Source organism: Camelus bactrianus, chromosome 19 (genome assembly GCF_048773025.1).
Source record: "Camelus bactrianus isolate YW-2024 breed Bactrian camel chromosome 19, ASM4877302v1, whole genome shotgun sequence".
In the NCBI taxonomy this organism is placed as follows: Eukaryota; Metazoa; Chordata; class Mammalia; order Artiodactyla; family Camelidae; genus Camelus; species Camelus bactrianus.
The window spans coordinates 48586470-48602055 of NC_133557.1; the positions used below are offsets into that span (position 1 = coordinate 48586470).

At 45.1% G+C, this 15586-nt stretch overlaps 1 protein-coding gene across 1 annotated transcript in view; it reads right to left on the reverse strand.

The window, feature by feature from the left end:
- LOC105083196 (serine palmitoyltransferase 3-like) overlaps positions 1-15586 on the reverse strand; it is a 118256-nt gene that overhangs the window by 15551 nt on the left and 87119 nt on the right. The window contains 1 exon segment of the mRNA XM_074346905.1: positions 4729-4738. Within this exon segment, the coding sequence (XP_074203006.1) occupies positions 4729-4738 (10 nt within the window).

Consider the following 15586-nt stretch of genomic DNA (forward strand, 5'->3'; position numbering starts at 1 on the left):
ATCAGTTATCTACTGTGGTCTTGAAGGGATTTTTTTTAAGAGGATGCATTCCACTGTAGACTGTGCACCTTTAGTAATTTTGTTGTGAGGTCTGTTTTTAATATGAATGGTTGCTATGTCTTTCTTCTGTGTGTGTTGGCTGTTATCAGTTTGGGAATGTGTGGCCAGTGTAGTGGTGATCAGAGTCTGCCTTGGTTGTTGAGCAGGGCCTCCTTTTTTTCTGTGCTTGTCACAGCCCTGACAGCAGCTGAGTCTTTCCCCCTTTTTTTGGAATGGAGGCTTCCAGATCCGTTTCTCAGTTGTGGCGCATGGTAGGCAGGGTTGGAGCACTTCAAGTACTCTTTGTTGATGCTCCCCTTGTCCCCACTTTATCTGCGGGAATGTCAGTACTCTGCTCTGGTGTCCCCCAGGTTCTCTGCCCTCAGAGCTACTAGTGCAGATCCGTTGACTTCTGGGTCACACACCTGGATCATGGTGGGCTACTGGGTCAGCGCTGTCCCCATCACCACATCCCCATATGGTGCACAGTTCGGCTGAAAACTCTACACTTGCACTCACCCCCACTGTGTACCAGAACTCTGCTTCTTGCTTGTTTGTCTTAGAGATGTGGGTCCACAAAGGCACAAGCATCGCAAATCGGTCCTGTCTGCCTGGGGCTGTAAACAAATCTGTCCTGCCTATGCAGTTGCCGAGCCCCTGAGTACAGATTTAGGTTTGAACTCCACCTCCACCTGGGAGCTGCACACCAGCGAATATGGTGGCCATGGCTGAGCCCCGCCTCTCTTCTCTAGCCAGTGATGGTGCCACAGGACTGGGGAGACAGAGGCTACAGCCCAGCTGCATTGTGCCCCTCCTCACAACGTGCAACAGCAGTGTTGCTTTTTTTTTTAATAGGGGACCCAGGCTATTCTGTTCTGTATACACTCCCAGCCACAGCCTACAGCACACTCCACACCCCTGAGGCCACCTCTGCACAGTTGGCCCCAGCCCTCTACCCAGCTTGGGCAGCCAGTCCCAGCTGACCCCTGCTGGCTCATGTCTAGGGCTGGGGATCTCAGGGACCCTTTGTGCTTGTTTCTCTCAGTTCTGTTGGCCACGAGACTGCTGTGTGCTCCTCCAAGACTTGGAGGTTCCCCCTCCTTCCCAGCTGACCTCTCTGTTGGAGATGGGTGTCCCAGCATAAGAGTGCTATTCCTCCTTTGCCACTTCCTTCCCCAGGGGACAGGTCCTGCACTGATTTCTTTTTTGGTTTTTTTTTTCCCCTCCTACCAGATTTTGTGAGGAAATTTGTCTTTTGAAGAAGGCAATGTTTTGTCAAAGGTCAGCAGTTCTTCTGAGTGAATGGGTGGGTCTGTGAATGTCTCTCTTTGTCTATTTGTGGGAGAGGGTGAGCTAAGAATGTCCTTCTACTCTGCCATCTTGGCACCGTATTCATGAATTCAACCTTTCTGAACAACCAAATTGACCCTAAAGAGTGTTTGCAGTGGTCTGAGAAGGCCTCCTCCTGCCCTTGGCCTCCCTCCCCTTCTTTGTCTGATGCTCACCCTTAGCTTCTCCTCCTGGCCTGGGGAGAGTGAGGGGTGCTGGGGAGAGACCTTGGAGTCAAATTTTAACGTGGCAGCAGGAACTAGCTTCTGTTATATTAAGCTCTGGACACCAGACAGGACAGTCTATTTCCAGCATACTCAGGGGCAGAGGGAGCTCAGTAAAGATCAAGAGGCTACAGAGTGGCAAGAAGCATAAGAATCCCATTAGCAGCGACAAGCTCCCCAGTGGGATGGAGAAAGCAGTGTTTTCAGGGGTTTGCTGAGGGAGCACACATTTTTACTGTGCACTGAAGCTCTCCCTTTTGATGTCCGGATTCCAAGGTTACGGCATGTTTTATAGTCACAGACACGTGTTCCAAGGACTGTCCAGCCCTCTCAGTTGGGCTTCTGTGGAGTGCATGCAGGAGCAGAAGCCAGCAGGCCCGACATCGGGGGAGGATGGCTGTCTACATGGCCAGATTTCACGACGCTGCCTCCACCATCCACTCCCACCCACCACTCAAATACACTACTGTGGGCTAATCCACAAGGAAGGATGAGAATGGACATCTCCTGTGCACTTACTATGAGCCAGGAGATGTGTTTTGGGGCCTCTTTCACAGATGAGGAAACCAAGTCCGGAGATCATGACTGCATCGCCCAGCTGACCTGGACACTGGCTGTGCGCCTGGGTCTATCAAAGTCTGCTCTGAGAAGGAAGCTGGGAAACTCCTTCTTGACAAGGTGTGAGTCCCATGATTCGTGGATTCGTATCCTTCACAGATGAAAAGCACTCACTATGTACCAGAGCCTCCTGCCAAGGTGGAACAGAGGGTGAACAACTTCTGGGACTGTTTGGAAAGAAATAATCTAATAGAAGACGGTGCAGTTTTAAGATAACATACACATGAGAAGAGCCAGAGGACAGCTCTAGACAGAGTTAGCAGGCCTATTTCATAGCAGTACTTCTCGAATACTTACAGGAGTGACAAGATACAAGATTTGATGTTAATCTGCACTTAAATAGAGAGCAGTATCTTAGCAAACCACTAAATTATGGAATTTTGCACATCAAATAGGATACTTTGGAGGACCAGGTAGGGAACCCTGCGAGTTGGTGATTCTTCAACAGGGGTGCACACAAGAGGCTTCTGGGAGTTTTTTTTTTTTTTCTGGAAAACTCACAGAAGACCCCCTGTGCAGAGGTTCTGCTCCAGAAGGGCTGGTGTGGAACATCTAGAAAAAAACCCCTGTATAACTGTGGTGTGCTCCCCACTTTAGAACCATGACTTGAAGTCATAAATTATATCATGGTTGTTGATTCTATGAAGATAATAAGGCTGATTCTAATTGAAGACGCCAGACAGCAATTTTGTCTCTAAACATTTTTGCTCCATCACAGATCCATGTATCAGTTTCCACCTGCCCTTTTCTCCTTTCTATGGAGATGAGCAAGTCACTCATCTCTGAGCCTTAATTTACTGATCTGTTCAATGGGGATGATGACAGCTGCTCTTTCTAATTCCCAGGACTTGGGGGAGGATGAAAAGATGAAGAAATCTACTATTTCCAAGGAGCTTACAGACCAGAAAAATGAATGTAATAATGACAGAAGGTAGAAAGCTGAAGGCCCTATGTAAGAAATGTTCTGGGAGTTTGGAGCAAAGACCTAGAGGTGGTAAATTAACCCCTTGTGCGCTGGGGGAATGGGGAGCTCACTTGCCTAGAATGTTTGGTTTACAGTAGTGAGAAAGATCAGTGGAATCGGACCCTGAGAGCTGCAGATGCTGACTGGAGAGTTGGTGGGGACCAGGGAGCCATGGCAGGATCACCAGCAGGACACTCAGTGTTCTGAGGGAGTTTGGGCAGAGGATTTACAATATGTGGTGTGTGGAGTGGGACAAGGGAGAATCTTGAAGTGGCAGGATAGATAAAGGGGCCAGAGCGACAGCAGAAGTGGGAGAGGAGACGTGTCAGCATCTGCCGTGGGAACAAGGACAAGCACAGGTCCTGGATGAGTCATCTGGTCACCGGGTCCCCTGGAAGGGCTCTGAGAAACCACATAAATGAAAGTGGCCACTAGGATGCCCCAGTGGGGCAGTGCCTACAGGTCAACCCTCTGGTTTTCAAAGTGTTTGCTGGGGAGGGTGCACTGAGGAAGCCTCGGGGAGGGGGTTCAGGGAAAGACTGAGGGAGAGGCTCAGCAGGTGGGAGATCCAATCTCTCCCTCCCCCCAACTTGTTTCCACTACAACAAGATCATGACCAAGTCCCCAAGGACTGTGAGCCCAGTGTCCTGGGTTCAGAATCAGCTCTGCCATCTTGGGTAAAATGTTTCATCTTTCTACAACTCAGGTTCTTTTTTTTTTTTTTCAGCCAACTATTTTTACTCAAAATGCAACAAAAGCTAAAATTGCATGTTGAATTTTATCCAGAAGCTGTCTTCTTTTTTGTTGTTGTTGTTGTTGTTTTTCTACAACTCAGGTCCTTCAACTGTAAAGTGCGAATAATAACAATGACAACAATAATAATAACAGTGCCCATTTCATACCGTTGAGGATTCAGTATTAAGCACTCAGGAGAGTGGCCACAATAAATCCTATATGAGTGCTCTAAAATTAAAAAAAAAATTATAAAATGGACTTCCATGTACAAGTTCTTAAAAAAAATTTTATGGTTCAATAATTTTGAAAGCCATTCATTTGCAGTGGTTTTGCCCCCTAGGGCTTGGATTTTCCCTCTAAGGCTGGGTCTCCGTGATCAGTGGAAGTGACCTGGGGCACCTGCAGCCAATCTGGCTGTTCCTGTACCTTCCTCAGTTTGTTTGTTTGTTTGTTTTGGTGCCCAGGACGTATCGTCTGATGTTTGCTTGTCTCTCAGAATTAAGTGTTCACCAGAATGATTCTCATTATCAGTATTCAAGTTGAAGTATATGATCCCTGGAAATCTCATTACTTAAATCCTCCTCTTTTACAAAGGTACAGTCAATTTTAGGGACATTAACCTAAGACCTAATCAGGTGAGCCCAGAGAAAGGACCAGGTTCTTCCTGCAAAAGGAGGTTCAAGGAGAAAGAGAGGGATGTGACATGGGTAGTCTCCACTGCTGGGTTTGAAGATGGAGGGGCCTCGGGGTAAGAAATTCAAGTCTCTGGAAGCTGGGAGGGGCCCCAGCTGACAGCTGACAAGGAAGCAGGGACCTCACTTCTGCAGCCCTGGGACCTGGGTCCTGCTACAACCACGTGAGCTTAAGAGAGGAGTTTGAGCTCCAGAACAGAGGGCAGCTGCTGACAGTGTTGAATCCAGCCTCGTGAGAACCTGAGCAGAGAAGAAACCACCCTGCCTGACTCCCAACCCCAGGAGACTGGCAGATAGTAAATGGGTGTTGTTTTAAGCCGCTGTTTGTGGCAGTCTGCTCTGCAGAAACAGAGACCTAATACATTATCCCTAGCCCAGAGCACATGCTGGGCTTCTCCAGGCACAAATCCACCTGCTTAATCCTCCCCAGCTGTGGCTGGTGGGGGAGCTGGTTTTCTCTACAAACCTCTGCAGACAATTGGAAAGCTGGGGCATGGTCACCGTTGCATTTGGGATTTTGCTGCTTAGCTGACAATGAACCCGTGGTGGGGAAACAGAGATCCATCCCCTTCACCCTCAAAGATCCTACAGCTGGAATCATGTCCTTTCCTTGTCCATTGTACAAAACCAGCAGGGAATTCCAGGTGGGTTACATCACAACGCCCTGTCTCAGAGTCCACACAGAGGAAACAAAAGAGAAGAGGACACTTCTGTAGGACATGTGGTGTAAAAGGATATCTCGTTCGTAGGACAGAAGGAAGGAAGTGGCAATGCTATCCTTTTGCCCTAGTGCCATTTAAAAGACAAACAGATTCTCTCTACACTCTTGCTGGGAAAATTTTTTAAGGGCTCAAAGAGAGTGCAGAATTCACTGATCTAACATAAAATTCTACCCTTGGCTAACTCTTCATATGAAGTAAATGAACTGACAGAACATTGTGGAACATTTTTTGAGCTATTTCTGCACAATCAGACAAACTTCCCCTCCTAGTTGGGGTTCCAATGGTGGGCTCATTCTGTGCTTCTGGGATTCACCCCAGTTGTCCAACAAACACATAAGAAGCAATAGGGCAAAGAGGCAATGCCTGTCCCTTTGCTTGCTAACCCCCACCTTAGGTCCCCCCCACACACACACAAAGACCAGGTAGAAGTCTTTAACCCCCAGCACAGGTGATTAATCACGGATGGAGGAGCCCCTCAGTTGAAAGCCAGCAGAGCGTAGCACCACCATCTGTTTTGCATTAGCTGTTACTGAAATGCCAGTGGCCTGAAACGATTTAGAAAATGCCCCTCTCCGTGCCTTCTGTCTCTTTCTCTGCCTCTCTCTGCATCTCCAGCTGGTAACCAAGTGACAAAGATATTTCGGGAGCAGCAGCTCTGTCCTCCCTCAGTGATGCGGTGAGCCTTGGATGCTGGGGGCCTCAGACAGCCCATCTTGGGTGGGATTCTATTTGGACTCCTCTGCTTCATTGAGGGATTTCAAAGGGGTAGAACTAACAATGTTTCTGGGTTTAGGGGGAAGAAACGAACTTGTAGGAATTCTGTTTTTTATCCGCTGAACTCTCTACCAAGGTAGATGCTGAGAAGACCTTTAAAAACTCTGCGTCTAATGACCCTAGCTTCAACTCACTGATCACCGTCCTTATGGTCCTCACTGTCTCCTCGTCACAGAGATCCTGGGTGAAGAGTAACTTACCAAGAACATCTGTAAGATAAGCTTGATGGTTCCGATGGAAAAGGGTAGTTTGCAGCCCTAAACAGCTGGCTCTGCAGAAGAGCATCAGCTTACAAAAGTAGTTTGTGAATGGATCTCATGTCAAATATAAACAGTAGGAAAGTGAGAAAATTCCACTCAGGAGAGAGAACTGCTGTCACCCCGTGTACTCCTTTCTTTCCCCTTTCAAAGCCCTAAATCCTCCCAGTCACTCCCATTTTTTCAAACCTATCAAACTCAAGTGTAAAAATACGTGTGCCCTGTTCCAGGGATCACAGCAAAGGTCCAAGGTCACAGCTGGAAGGCATGGGGGCCACTTTCTCCAAGTCCTTGTCGGGTTACAAGCAGGGTCAGTACCTCACCTGCCAATTTCATGATAAGATTTCATAAATGATCAGGATGAAAGAAATAATCCAGACAAAATAATGCAACAAGGAAGCCTGGCTGTATTTTTCAGTGCAAATGCATTATATTTTAAATCTTTTATCTTAATTTCCTCTCCAGAGGGTAAAGAAAGAAAAATGATTGAGATACATGAATTAATGAAGTTACTTGAAAGACCTTGCCATTTTATTCAGCTCCTTCTAATAACTGAATTTAAAAGAAAACAGAAATTTAAGACTTTTGTATTTATAAAAAGCTTTTATAAATGTATAAAAATATAAAAACTTTTTAATAAATTCTGTACCCAGAAATGGTATAGAATGAGTTATCTGGAGTGAACTTGCCCGAGTGGACATAACAACAGAGGCACACAGCTTCTACTACTTGCCAAAGCAGATGAAATACTCAAAGGGATGTTGATCAGAATCATATTTTCATGTAAATCCAGTCTCGCTATGAAGTTGCTAGCTTTATTTCTCTACCTGGGCTCAGAATTCAGTTCTCTCTTGTGACTTTGTTACTTTGACTAGTCGTGTGCTGGGTGCCGATGTAATGAACATCAGAGGTTTGATAGTTGTTTAAGCCTCTTAGCCTCTTTTCAGTCCATGGTCTCAACAGAACCACAGTGTGGCTGAATGAGAGTTGGGGCGACTCAAAATAACCCTATCCAATTCAGATAACTAACCTAAATGTCCATGCTCTTAAATGTCATGTTTTAAATTATAGTTTACAATTTACTGATAGCGATGCAATTTATAACTTTCTGTCTCATCACATCCTCCGTTCCAAAAAAAGTCCTGAATTTCTAAGAGTGTGTTACTACTTCCAAAATATACACTCTTTCCTGTTCTGACCAGACTTCCAGAGCTATTCCAATTTCTCATCTTTTAAATTTTTTCTTGGGAAGCACTATGCCCAGGGTCCACTTTCTGCCTCCAAAAAGTACACAGTATTGGGGGAATTTAGCACCATAATAATGGGAACAGTCTCAGTATCTGCCATGGCCTGGGACTAGGTTCTGTGAGAAAAAAGCAGACGTGCTTGTAGTAAAAGCCAACCTAGAAGCCCTGAGAGTCCCTGTAAAAGGAAGAGATTCATCTTCAGTCCTTTGAACATTGTTTTTCTTTTTTCCTTTAGCTACTTTTATTCCATTCCAGGTCAAGAGTTTATTTACTAAGTCAATAGAGAAAGATTGGGAAACTGTCTAAAATATACGACGTCTTCCCACAGCCTACGTCCATCAGAATGTCTGGGAAAGAATGTCCCGGACTGAGGTTAAGCACTGTGGCAAAGACTGGCTAACTGTTCACCGAAGCCATTTCCTTCTCCCAGGAAGACAGTTAACTTCATTTCCCAGGATCCTTTGTGGTTAGGCAAGGTCACATTACTGGGTTGTGCCAATAGGATGTGGGCAGAAATGAAATGTGCTTTTATGGCCCCTGAAAACATCACACACATGATCCTGTATGCTCCTTACCCCTTTGGTGGCAATGTTGGGAGCCATATGTTGAAGCTGGAGGAGCCACAAGAAGGAAGAGGCTGAGTTCCTAGAAGAGAACTATCTGCCTGACAGGAGCACCCATTTTGGACTTTATATCTGCAACACATGCATCTATTGTGTTATATCTTGGAGTTTGTCTGTTACAACAGCTTATTAACCTTGGTTACAAGTTAATTAACCTTGACCAATACTGGCCTTGTAAAGAAAGATACCGTGAAAATTTTCAAGGATTCAAGACCCTAATGCCTTTTTACTTTTCAGTAGCTGAATGGTGTAAATTCTTAAATCTTCTGTGGGAATTTTAGTTTCTCAACCTCTCATTACTAGTCACCAGTAATGTCATGAAAACATGAAGTTTCTTGACTGAAAAAGATCCTAAGTGCAAGTCATCTTTAAGACGGGGGAGAGGAGGGAAGAAGGTCCCTCCTGTGTACTCAGTGGGAAATGCCATTTTGGATGCTTAAGAATCAACCTACTCACCTCTATTTGGAAATATAATTCAACTTGGACAGAGAGGATTAGCTGGTGCCCAGTCCTTGCTGATTACTGGGTATAAAAGACTCAAATGCACTTTTGAGCTTTGGATGGTGTCTCCATAGGAAACCTTAAGTGAGGGACTCAGCTAACTGCCTGGATAATTAATGGAAAAACTCCATTTCTGTTTCTGCTATTTGAGTAGCATTGGCTTGATTTATCCGGCTTACTTCTGTTTTAGATGGTTCTAGACAAAGCCTTAGAGAACGTAATAATGCAAAACCATTTGCTTATTGAAAGAATAGAAGAGGAATTCGAGATTTTGGCCTATGCATTTACTTACCAAGGGAGTGCTTTTAACTCCAGTATTTGAACCATAATAATTCTATAGGTAACCTCTAAAGAAATGATATGGTCATTGCTTATAGAGGGTGATTAGATTCCAAGCCTTGTCCAAGAAATTTGCTTGACCCCAAATCAGGCATTCAGTATTCATTCATTCACATGTTTGATGCTTAAGACACCATTAAGTAATCACTACTATTTGAAGGACTGGGTTAGAGAGTGTGTGATGAACACAGGAGCAAAGTTTGCATGAAACAGGCAGGGAAGGATTATTTCCTGACTGAGACTACTAAAATAGGGATAAGAAGGCTGAACAAGGGTTCAAGAGATAAAGAATGGGTTTAGAGTGTTGTGGGGGGAGAGATGAGGGTCTTCCAGAGAGAGGAAATGCCACACCTGTGCAGGAGGGTGGTACCAGTGCCTTTTGTGAATAGTTGATGGGATAAGGCCAGAGCTTATATTGAATGGGATTATTCGTTCAGCCAACATATACTGCTTGAGGTTGGGGACAGTGTACCTGCCCTCATGGTACTTATGTTCTCCTATGGGGGACAGACAATAACCAAGGAACCAAGGACATAACTCCAGGTAGTGATCGGTGCTGTGAGGGAAAATGGTGCAGAATAAGGGAGTAGATAGAGTCACCCATGAGGGAGGGGGTGACCTTTTAGAAAGGGTGGTTAGGGGAGGTCTCTCTGGGCTAGTGGCAGGAACTGGAAGTGTCACTCTATCATGAACCTCTGTTCCAAGCTATTCTGAGTCCAGATTTTGCTTGGTCCCCAAATTTGGGTATGAGCCTGTTCTGAGAGATGAGCTGAAGTAGCAGAAAACACAAGAGCGTTTGTGTCTGGGGTCAGGAGCAAGTAAGGTCTTTGTGGTGGCCAAGGGGCCAAAATGAGGGAAGGAAATCAGAGAGGACGCCAATTGTTTTCTAGGATTTTAATTTTGACTAATCTGTGGGTTTGAACATGATCTGAACTTCTTCAACTAAGTACATCCCCCTTTCCATTGCTGTTCCTTTCTGCACAGAAACCACAGTCATCTTTCACCCTGTGGATATTCTTGTAGACCAGAACCAAGGATTTTGTAGGGAAGGGACAGAATACTCAGTTTTAATTTTAGAATGGGCAACATCATGGTAAGTAGTGACTTCCATAATAGAACCAAACGTGGATTTAAAAGACCTCACCCAACAAACGAACTTATTTGCAAAACAGAAACAGACTCTCATACGTAGAGAACAAACTTGTGGTTACCAGGGAGGAAGAGGGGTTGGAGGGGATAAATTGGGAGTTAGAGATTTGCAGATACTAACTGATATATATAAAATAGATAAACAACAAGTTCATGCTGTATAGCACAGGGAACTGTATATGATGTTTTGCAGTAACATATGGTGAAAAAGAATATGAAAACAAATATATGTATGTTCATGTATGACTGAAGTATTTTGCTGTACACCAGAAATTGACACATTGTAAACTGACTATACTTCAATTAAATATATATATATATATATATATATATATATATATATATATATATATATATATATATATATATATATATATATATAAAGACCTCACCCAAATCTCTCCATCCCAGAGGCTGAAACTCAGAGTGAAAAAGATGAGTGATCCCATGAGCTGAGAGTCCTCACTCCCCAGCCTCAACAAAGACAGCTTGGGACATGCGGACAGAATCTTTTGGGCTGAGGTAGCAGCTTCTTCACAGACAGAATGTTTTGAACATTTCTCAAGTCATACAAGAAGTAGAACCTCAGTTAGAGTCAGTGTGAGGAGGCCCTCTGTTGGGCTGGTGCAATTCTGGTTTTCCAAAGGGCAGCAGATGTCCAGCTTGAGGAAGATCCCCTGTACTGGTACAGTGGACGGGGGTTCTTAGCTCTAATTTTTTATTCAGTTTCCCCATCTTTCTCTTACTGGCTTTCCTACTAAAACTTACCCAAGCCTAGGTCTCCATACTCTGACAGGCTAATTAAGCTTTTCCTTCATACTGAAAGTGGAGAATTGAGGTAATTATCTAGATAGTATCTAAGTTTGATTGATAATTTAAAGATGATGGGGGAGGGATGCAGAAATCCCCTCAGATCATGTCTCATCTTTTTACAGCAATAATCCCAGAATATTATACTCAGAAAACACATTAAATTAAAAAGATAAAGTGCCTCATTGTGTCCCATCCTGTCAAATTTGTATATTTTTGAGGAACCTGATACTTAATTGCTTTATATCCAGGAAGAACATGATTCATTATTCCATCTTAATTTGACCTTTAGTTTTTCTCTACCTATACAACATGCAGACACATTTGCCCGCCTCTCCCACCCTGCCACCCAGAAACTCCTTTCCTTTAAGGAAAGGGCAAAGAGGGGCAGGTGTGATTTTTTAAGCACAGGAGATTTTATAAGTGATGATGAAGGTGTAGTCTACTGAAATCGGATCCTGTACATTGGGAATTGGGACTCTGTATTTATTTTCACTTGTAAGTGTGTTCCCACCACTATTTTCCTCTCCAGGGAAACACTGCTGACCACTCAATTATAAACAAATCAAACATGTTCATGCATGTGATAGCAAAGGGCGGTTTTGCGATTCACAAAGTTGGTGGTTATCCCATCAGCCTCTCCCAGAAGGTCACAGCAGGAAAAGCTGACTGAATCAAGGGATTATTTTCCTACAGCCGTTTTGGTGAGATAAGGAATGCGTTAGGCACGGAGCGGTCCTCTGTCTGCTCTGACGTGGAGAGGTTTTCATCACCTTTTCAGTGACTCTGATACAGGCTCGAGTTTCAGAAGCACGTTTCTACGTAACAGAAAGGAAAAAGAGGGGCAATTTGTGCAGGAGGAAATGCAAAGTGAGTAGAGGACAGAATACTGACAAATGCAAACAGGGAAGAAGACCTAGCAGGAAAGGGGAGGAAGAACAGACAGAGAAATAGAGAACCAGAAAAGAGAAGCATCTTCCACAATGAAGGGAAGACTGTTCTCAAGGAGAGAGGAGGACATGAAGAGCTCGGTCAAGTCTGGAAGGAGGAGGACCAGCAGGGTAGGTGGGCATCTGGGACCCCTGAGGGAGCAGACGCATGGAGACGGGCAGAGGATGAGGGCTGATGGCGGAGTAGGGAGGATGAGGGGGAGTGGGCAGAATGGGCCACTCTTTTGAGAAGATTTGCAGCAAAGAAACGGGTGTGACTCAGTGGCTGTTGAAATGGAAGAAGGGATAAGGTGCAGCTTTTTAGGATGAAGGAAATGAACGAGTTCATGGTTGAGCAAAGGGGCTGGTGCCTTTAGAAGGTGGTTAGAGAATCAAGCACAGAGATGTGAAGGGGATGAAGGTGGTTTATCTGCTGAGCTAAGAAGGAAAGAGAGGAGTCAATGAATATTTGGTGAGAACTCGTCATTGCCAGGCTCTGTTCTCAGTGTGATGAACAAAACAGACAAAATGCTTGTTCTCCTGGAGTTTATACCCTAGGGAAACCAGAAAGTGAGCAGAGGCATATATGATGTGTCAGCTGTTCACAAATGGTATGAAGAGTGAAGCAAGGTAAGGAGAGTTGGCGAGACACGGAGGTGTGTGCCATTAAGGATACAGCTGCTCTGCTCCTAAGGCTGATTTTGAGTAAAGATGGGAGGACAGTGAGGAGTGGGCCACATGGGTGTTGGCAGACGCGCTGTTCTAGAGAGGCCAGCAAGTGCAAAGGCCCTCTGTGGGAGCTGTTCCCCGAGTTCTAGGGAAAACCAGGATGCCAGCTGCTGGAAGTGGACCAAGCAAGGGCAGGAGTGGTGGGAAACATGGAAACCATGCCCCGAGAAGCCCTGAAGGGCTCAGTCTGGACTTTACACTGAGTAAGATGGGAAGCAGTGGAAAGTTCTGCGTGGAGGTCAGAGCAGCCTTTTTTTTTTTAAAGATAACTTTGGCTTCTGTGTAGAGAACAAGTGAAGGGCAGGAGTGAGAAGACTGTTCAGGAGCCGCTCCAGGGATTAAGGGGAGAGCTGATGAAGGCCGTGGCAGAGACGAGGAGAGGCGACCAGATTCCAGGAATATGGCAAAGGTAGTGCTGCAGGATTTGCTGGTGGAGTAGGTGTGAGCCTGAAAGACAGGAAGATTCCAGGATGAGGAAAAAATATTGGAAAAATTAGAGAAGGAAGATGCATTAAAAGTAACAGTAATTGTTCACCTTTTCTGAGTGTTCACTAAGCATCCAGCATCAAAGGAAGTTCACCACCTATATTACATCCTTTTATCCCCCCCACAACCCCAATTTACAAGCATTGAACTGAGGCTAGAGAGGGTAGGCAACTTGCCATTCATGGAGCCAGTGGTGGGTCAGGGACTGGGCCCCATGCAGTCTGGCTGCAAAGCACACGCCCTAAGTCCTCCTCGCCGTCCAACTTTTATTTTCTCTGAGAAGTGAACGGTTACCCCGAGTTGGGGGAATGGAGGGTAGGGACACAAGGCCAAAGTTGGAGTTCAAAAAGAATGTTGACTAATTAACTGAAAAATATGCATCAAAGATTTAAATAGATAAAAGACGAATGCTGACAGTGCTTTCTTTAGGGGAGTGGTTGTCGTGGTTTGGGGCTCACCCTCCTATGATTATTTGTGCCACATCTAGATGAAGAAAATGACCGAGCCGCCATCTTTCTGGGTCTTTTCAAAAGTGATGTCTTTCCCTGAGGGGTCCCTGTGCCCGAGGGGTCCCTGTGCCCAAGGGCTCCCTGCAGCTGCCACAACTGGTGTGGGCCTGACTCCCAGCTCCCTGTCCTGTGAGAGAAACACCCCTCCATCTTTTTAGCATAAACAGACCTGAAATCGGGTGTATCTGCAAGGTGGAAGTTGAGTCATGACATATTTATTAAGCCTGGCAAGTGGGTTTGACACTCAGAGGAACCCCAAATTAATTCAAGGCACAGTTCTTGCTGTTAAGGAGTTTGCAGTGTTAGTCTGGCTGGTGGACCCCCCAACATCCATTAGAATGGAGGAACCAAGTCTCCACTTTGGACTCACCCTGCTACATAGGGTGACAGCAGGGAGACTAAAAGTGCCTCCGGGCCTGGGGAAGGCACGGGCGATCGCAGTCCCTCAGCTCGAGTGCATTAACGCTGCCAGCAGCCTGGCGGCAGGGTGAGGGTGGCTGTTTGTGCATAAACACTGTCATTTCACTGGGACTGCTATTTCATCTTTGAACCTTGGCTTCAAAGGAACACTGACCTTATTCCTGTCGCCTGCCTTTCTTTGAAGCGTATGGCTTTGCCTTGCAGATGAAAGTGAAGACATTCATCACGGAAAAGACCCAGCCAACAGCTCCCTAAACTCAGCCCAAAACAAAGCCTCGGAAGGCTCCAATCACAGCTGCAGGGGAGAAGGTGGAAGCTGAAGGCCGGGGTGAGGCTCTGTCGCAGGTCCTAAGGCAGCTCTGGCTTGGTATACTGTGCCCCTTTGAGCTCTGGGCAACTTTGCCCTGAGAGTTGGTCTGTCTCTGTAGAAAGGGGTGAGTTAATGCAAAGTTCCCTACCAGTCATGTTTATCTTATTTAAAGCAGGCATTGTCGTCAGTGCGGCTGGCATGGTCACTCACTGTGTGCCTTTGATGCTTCTGTCAGTTTCTTTCCTACCACTTTCTTTTGTCCATTTCCTTTGAAAAGAAACTGCCCAATCTTTCTCCCTGATTCTCCTATCTTAACCCTAAGAACACAAGTCTGTGTGCACATAACTTCCCCTGCTGTTTATTTCTTTCTTTTCTCTCTCAAGATGGCAAGAAGAATGAAGGGAGAAACTTTAATGGGAAGTTAAAAATAATAACCAAGCAATTCTCTCATTATAAGGCTAAGAGAGAGAACCAAGGGAAGTATCGCCCACCGTGGAGGAAGGAAAACTGATGATAGACAGCTATCAACGGACCTGTGATCACATCTTTAAATGTAATTTTTCTGTGGATCTTTTCTGATCAGATAAACAGAATGAGTTGTCTGTGATCAAGCGGTAAAGCAGCGCAGAGGCTGGAAGGAAATGATTGTCTAACTGGGTACATGTTAATCAACTGATTCTGATTACATACACCCTACAGGGCTTAAGAACTTAGTGATCCTTACTGAGACACAGACAATTTTCAGAGTTACTTTTTTCTAGTTATTCATCTCTAAAATAAGACCAATGGATAATTCTGGTCATTTTAGGACAATATATCTAGCTTGCATTTTAGCTTAAGTCTCAGATCACTGCTTTCCAGTAAGAAATGCACAAGACTGAGAAGATCATTAAGATGACCTTGTGAGAAGCCAGTGGTTCCAGACCAGTTTTTTCACACAACCTGACAGCTTCTGTGGGAACAGAGACAGCTCTATTTTTAGCTTCAGTTTTGAAAGTTTGAAAGCTATCTGCTTATTCTTATCTATATCCATGTCCCTTACTTTACTACCTCCACTCCCTGAAACTCGGGTGGGCCTTGTGCCTGGTTTTGGACAATGGATTTTAAGCAAGGTGGTGAGTGTCACTTCCAGGCTGATGCTCTTTCTCATCGTGGGGGCCACGTGGTGAGATGGCCAAGC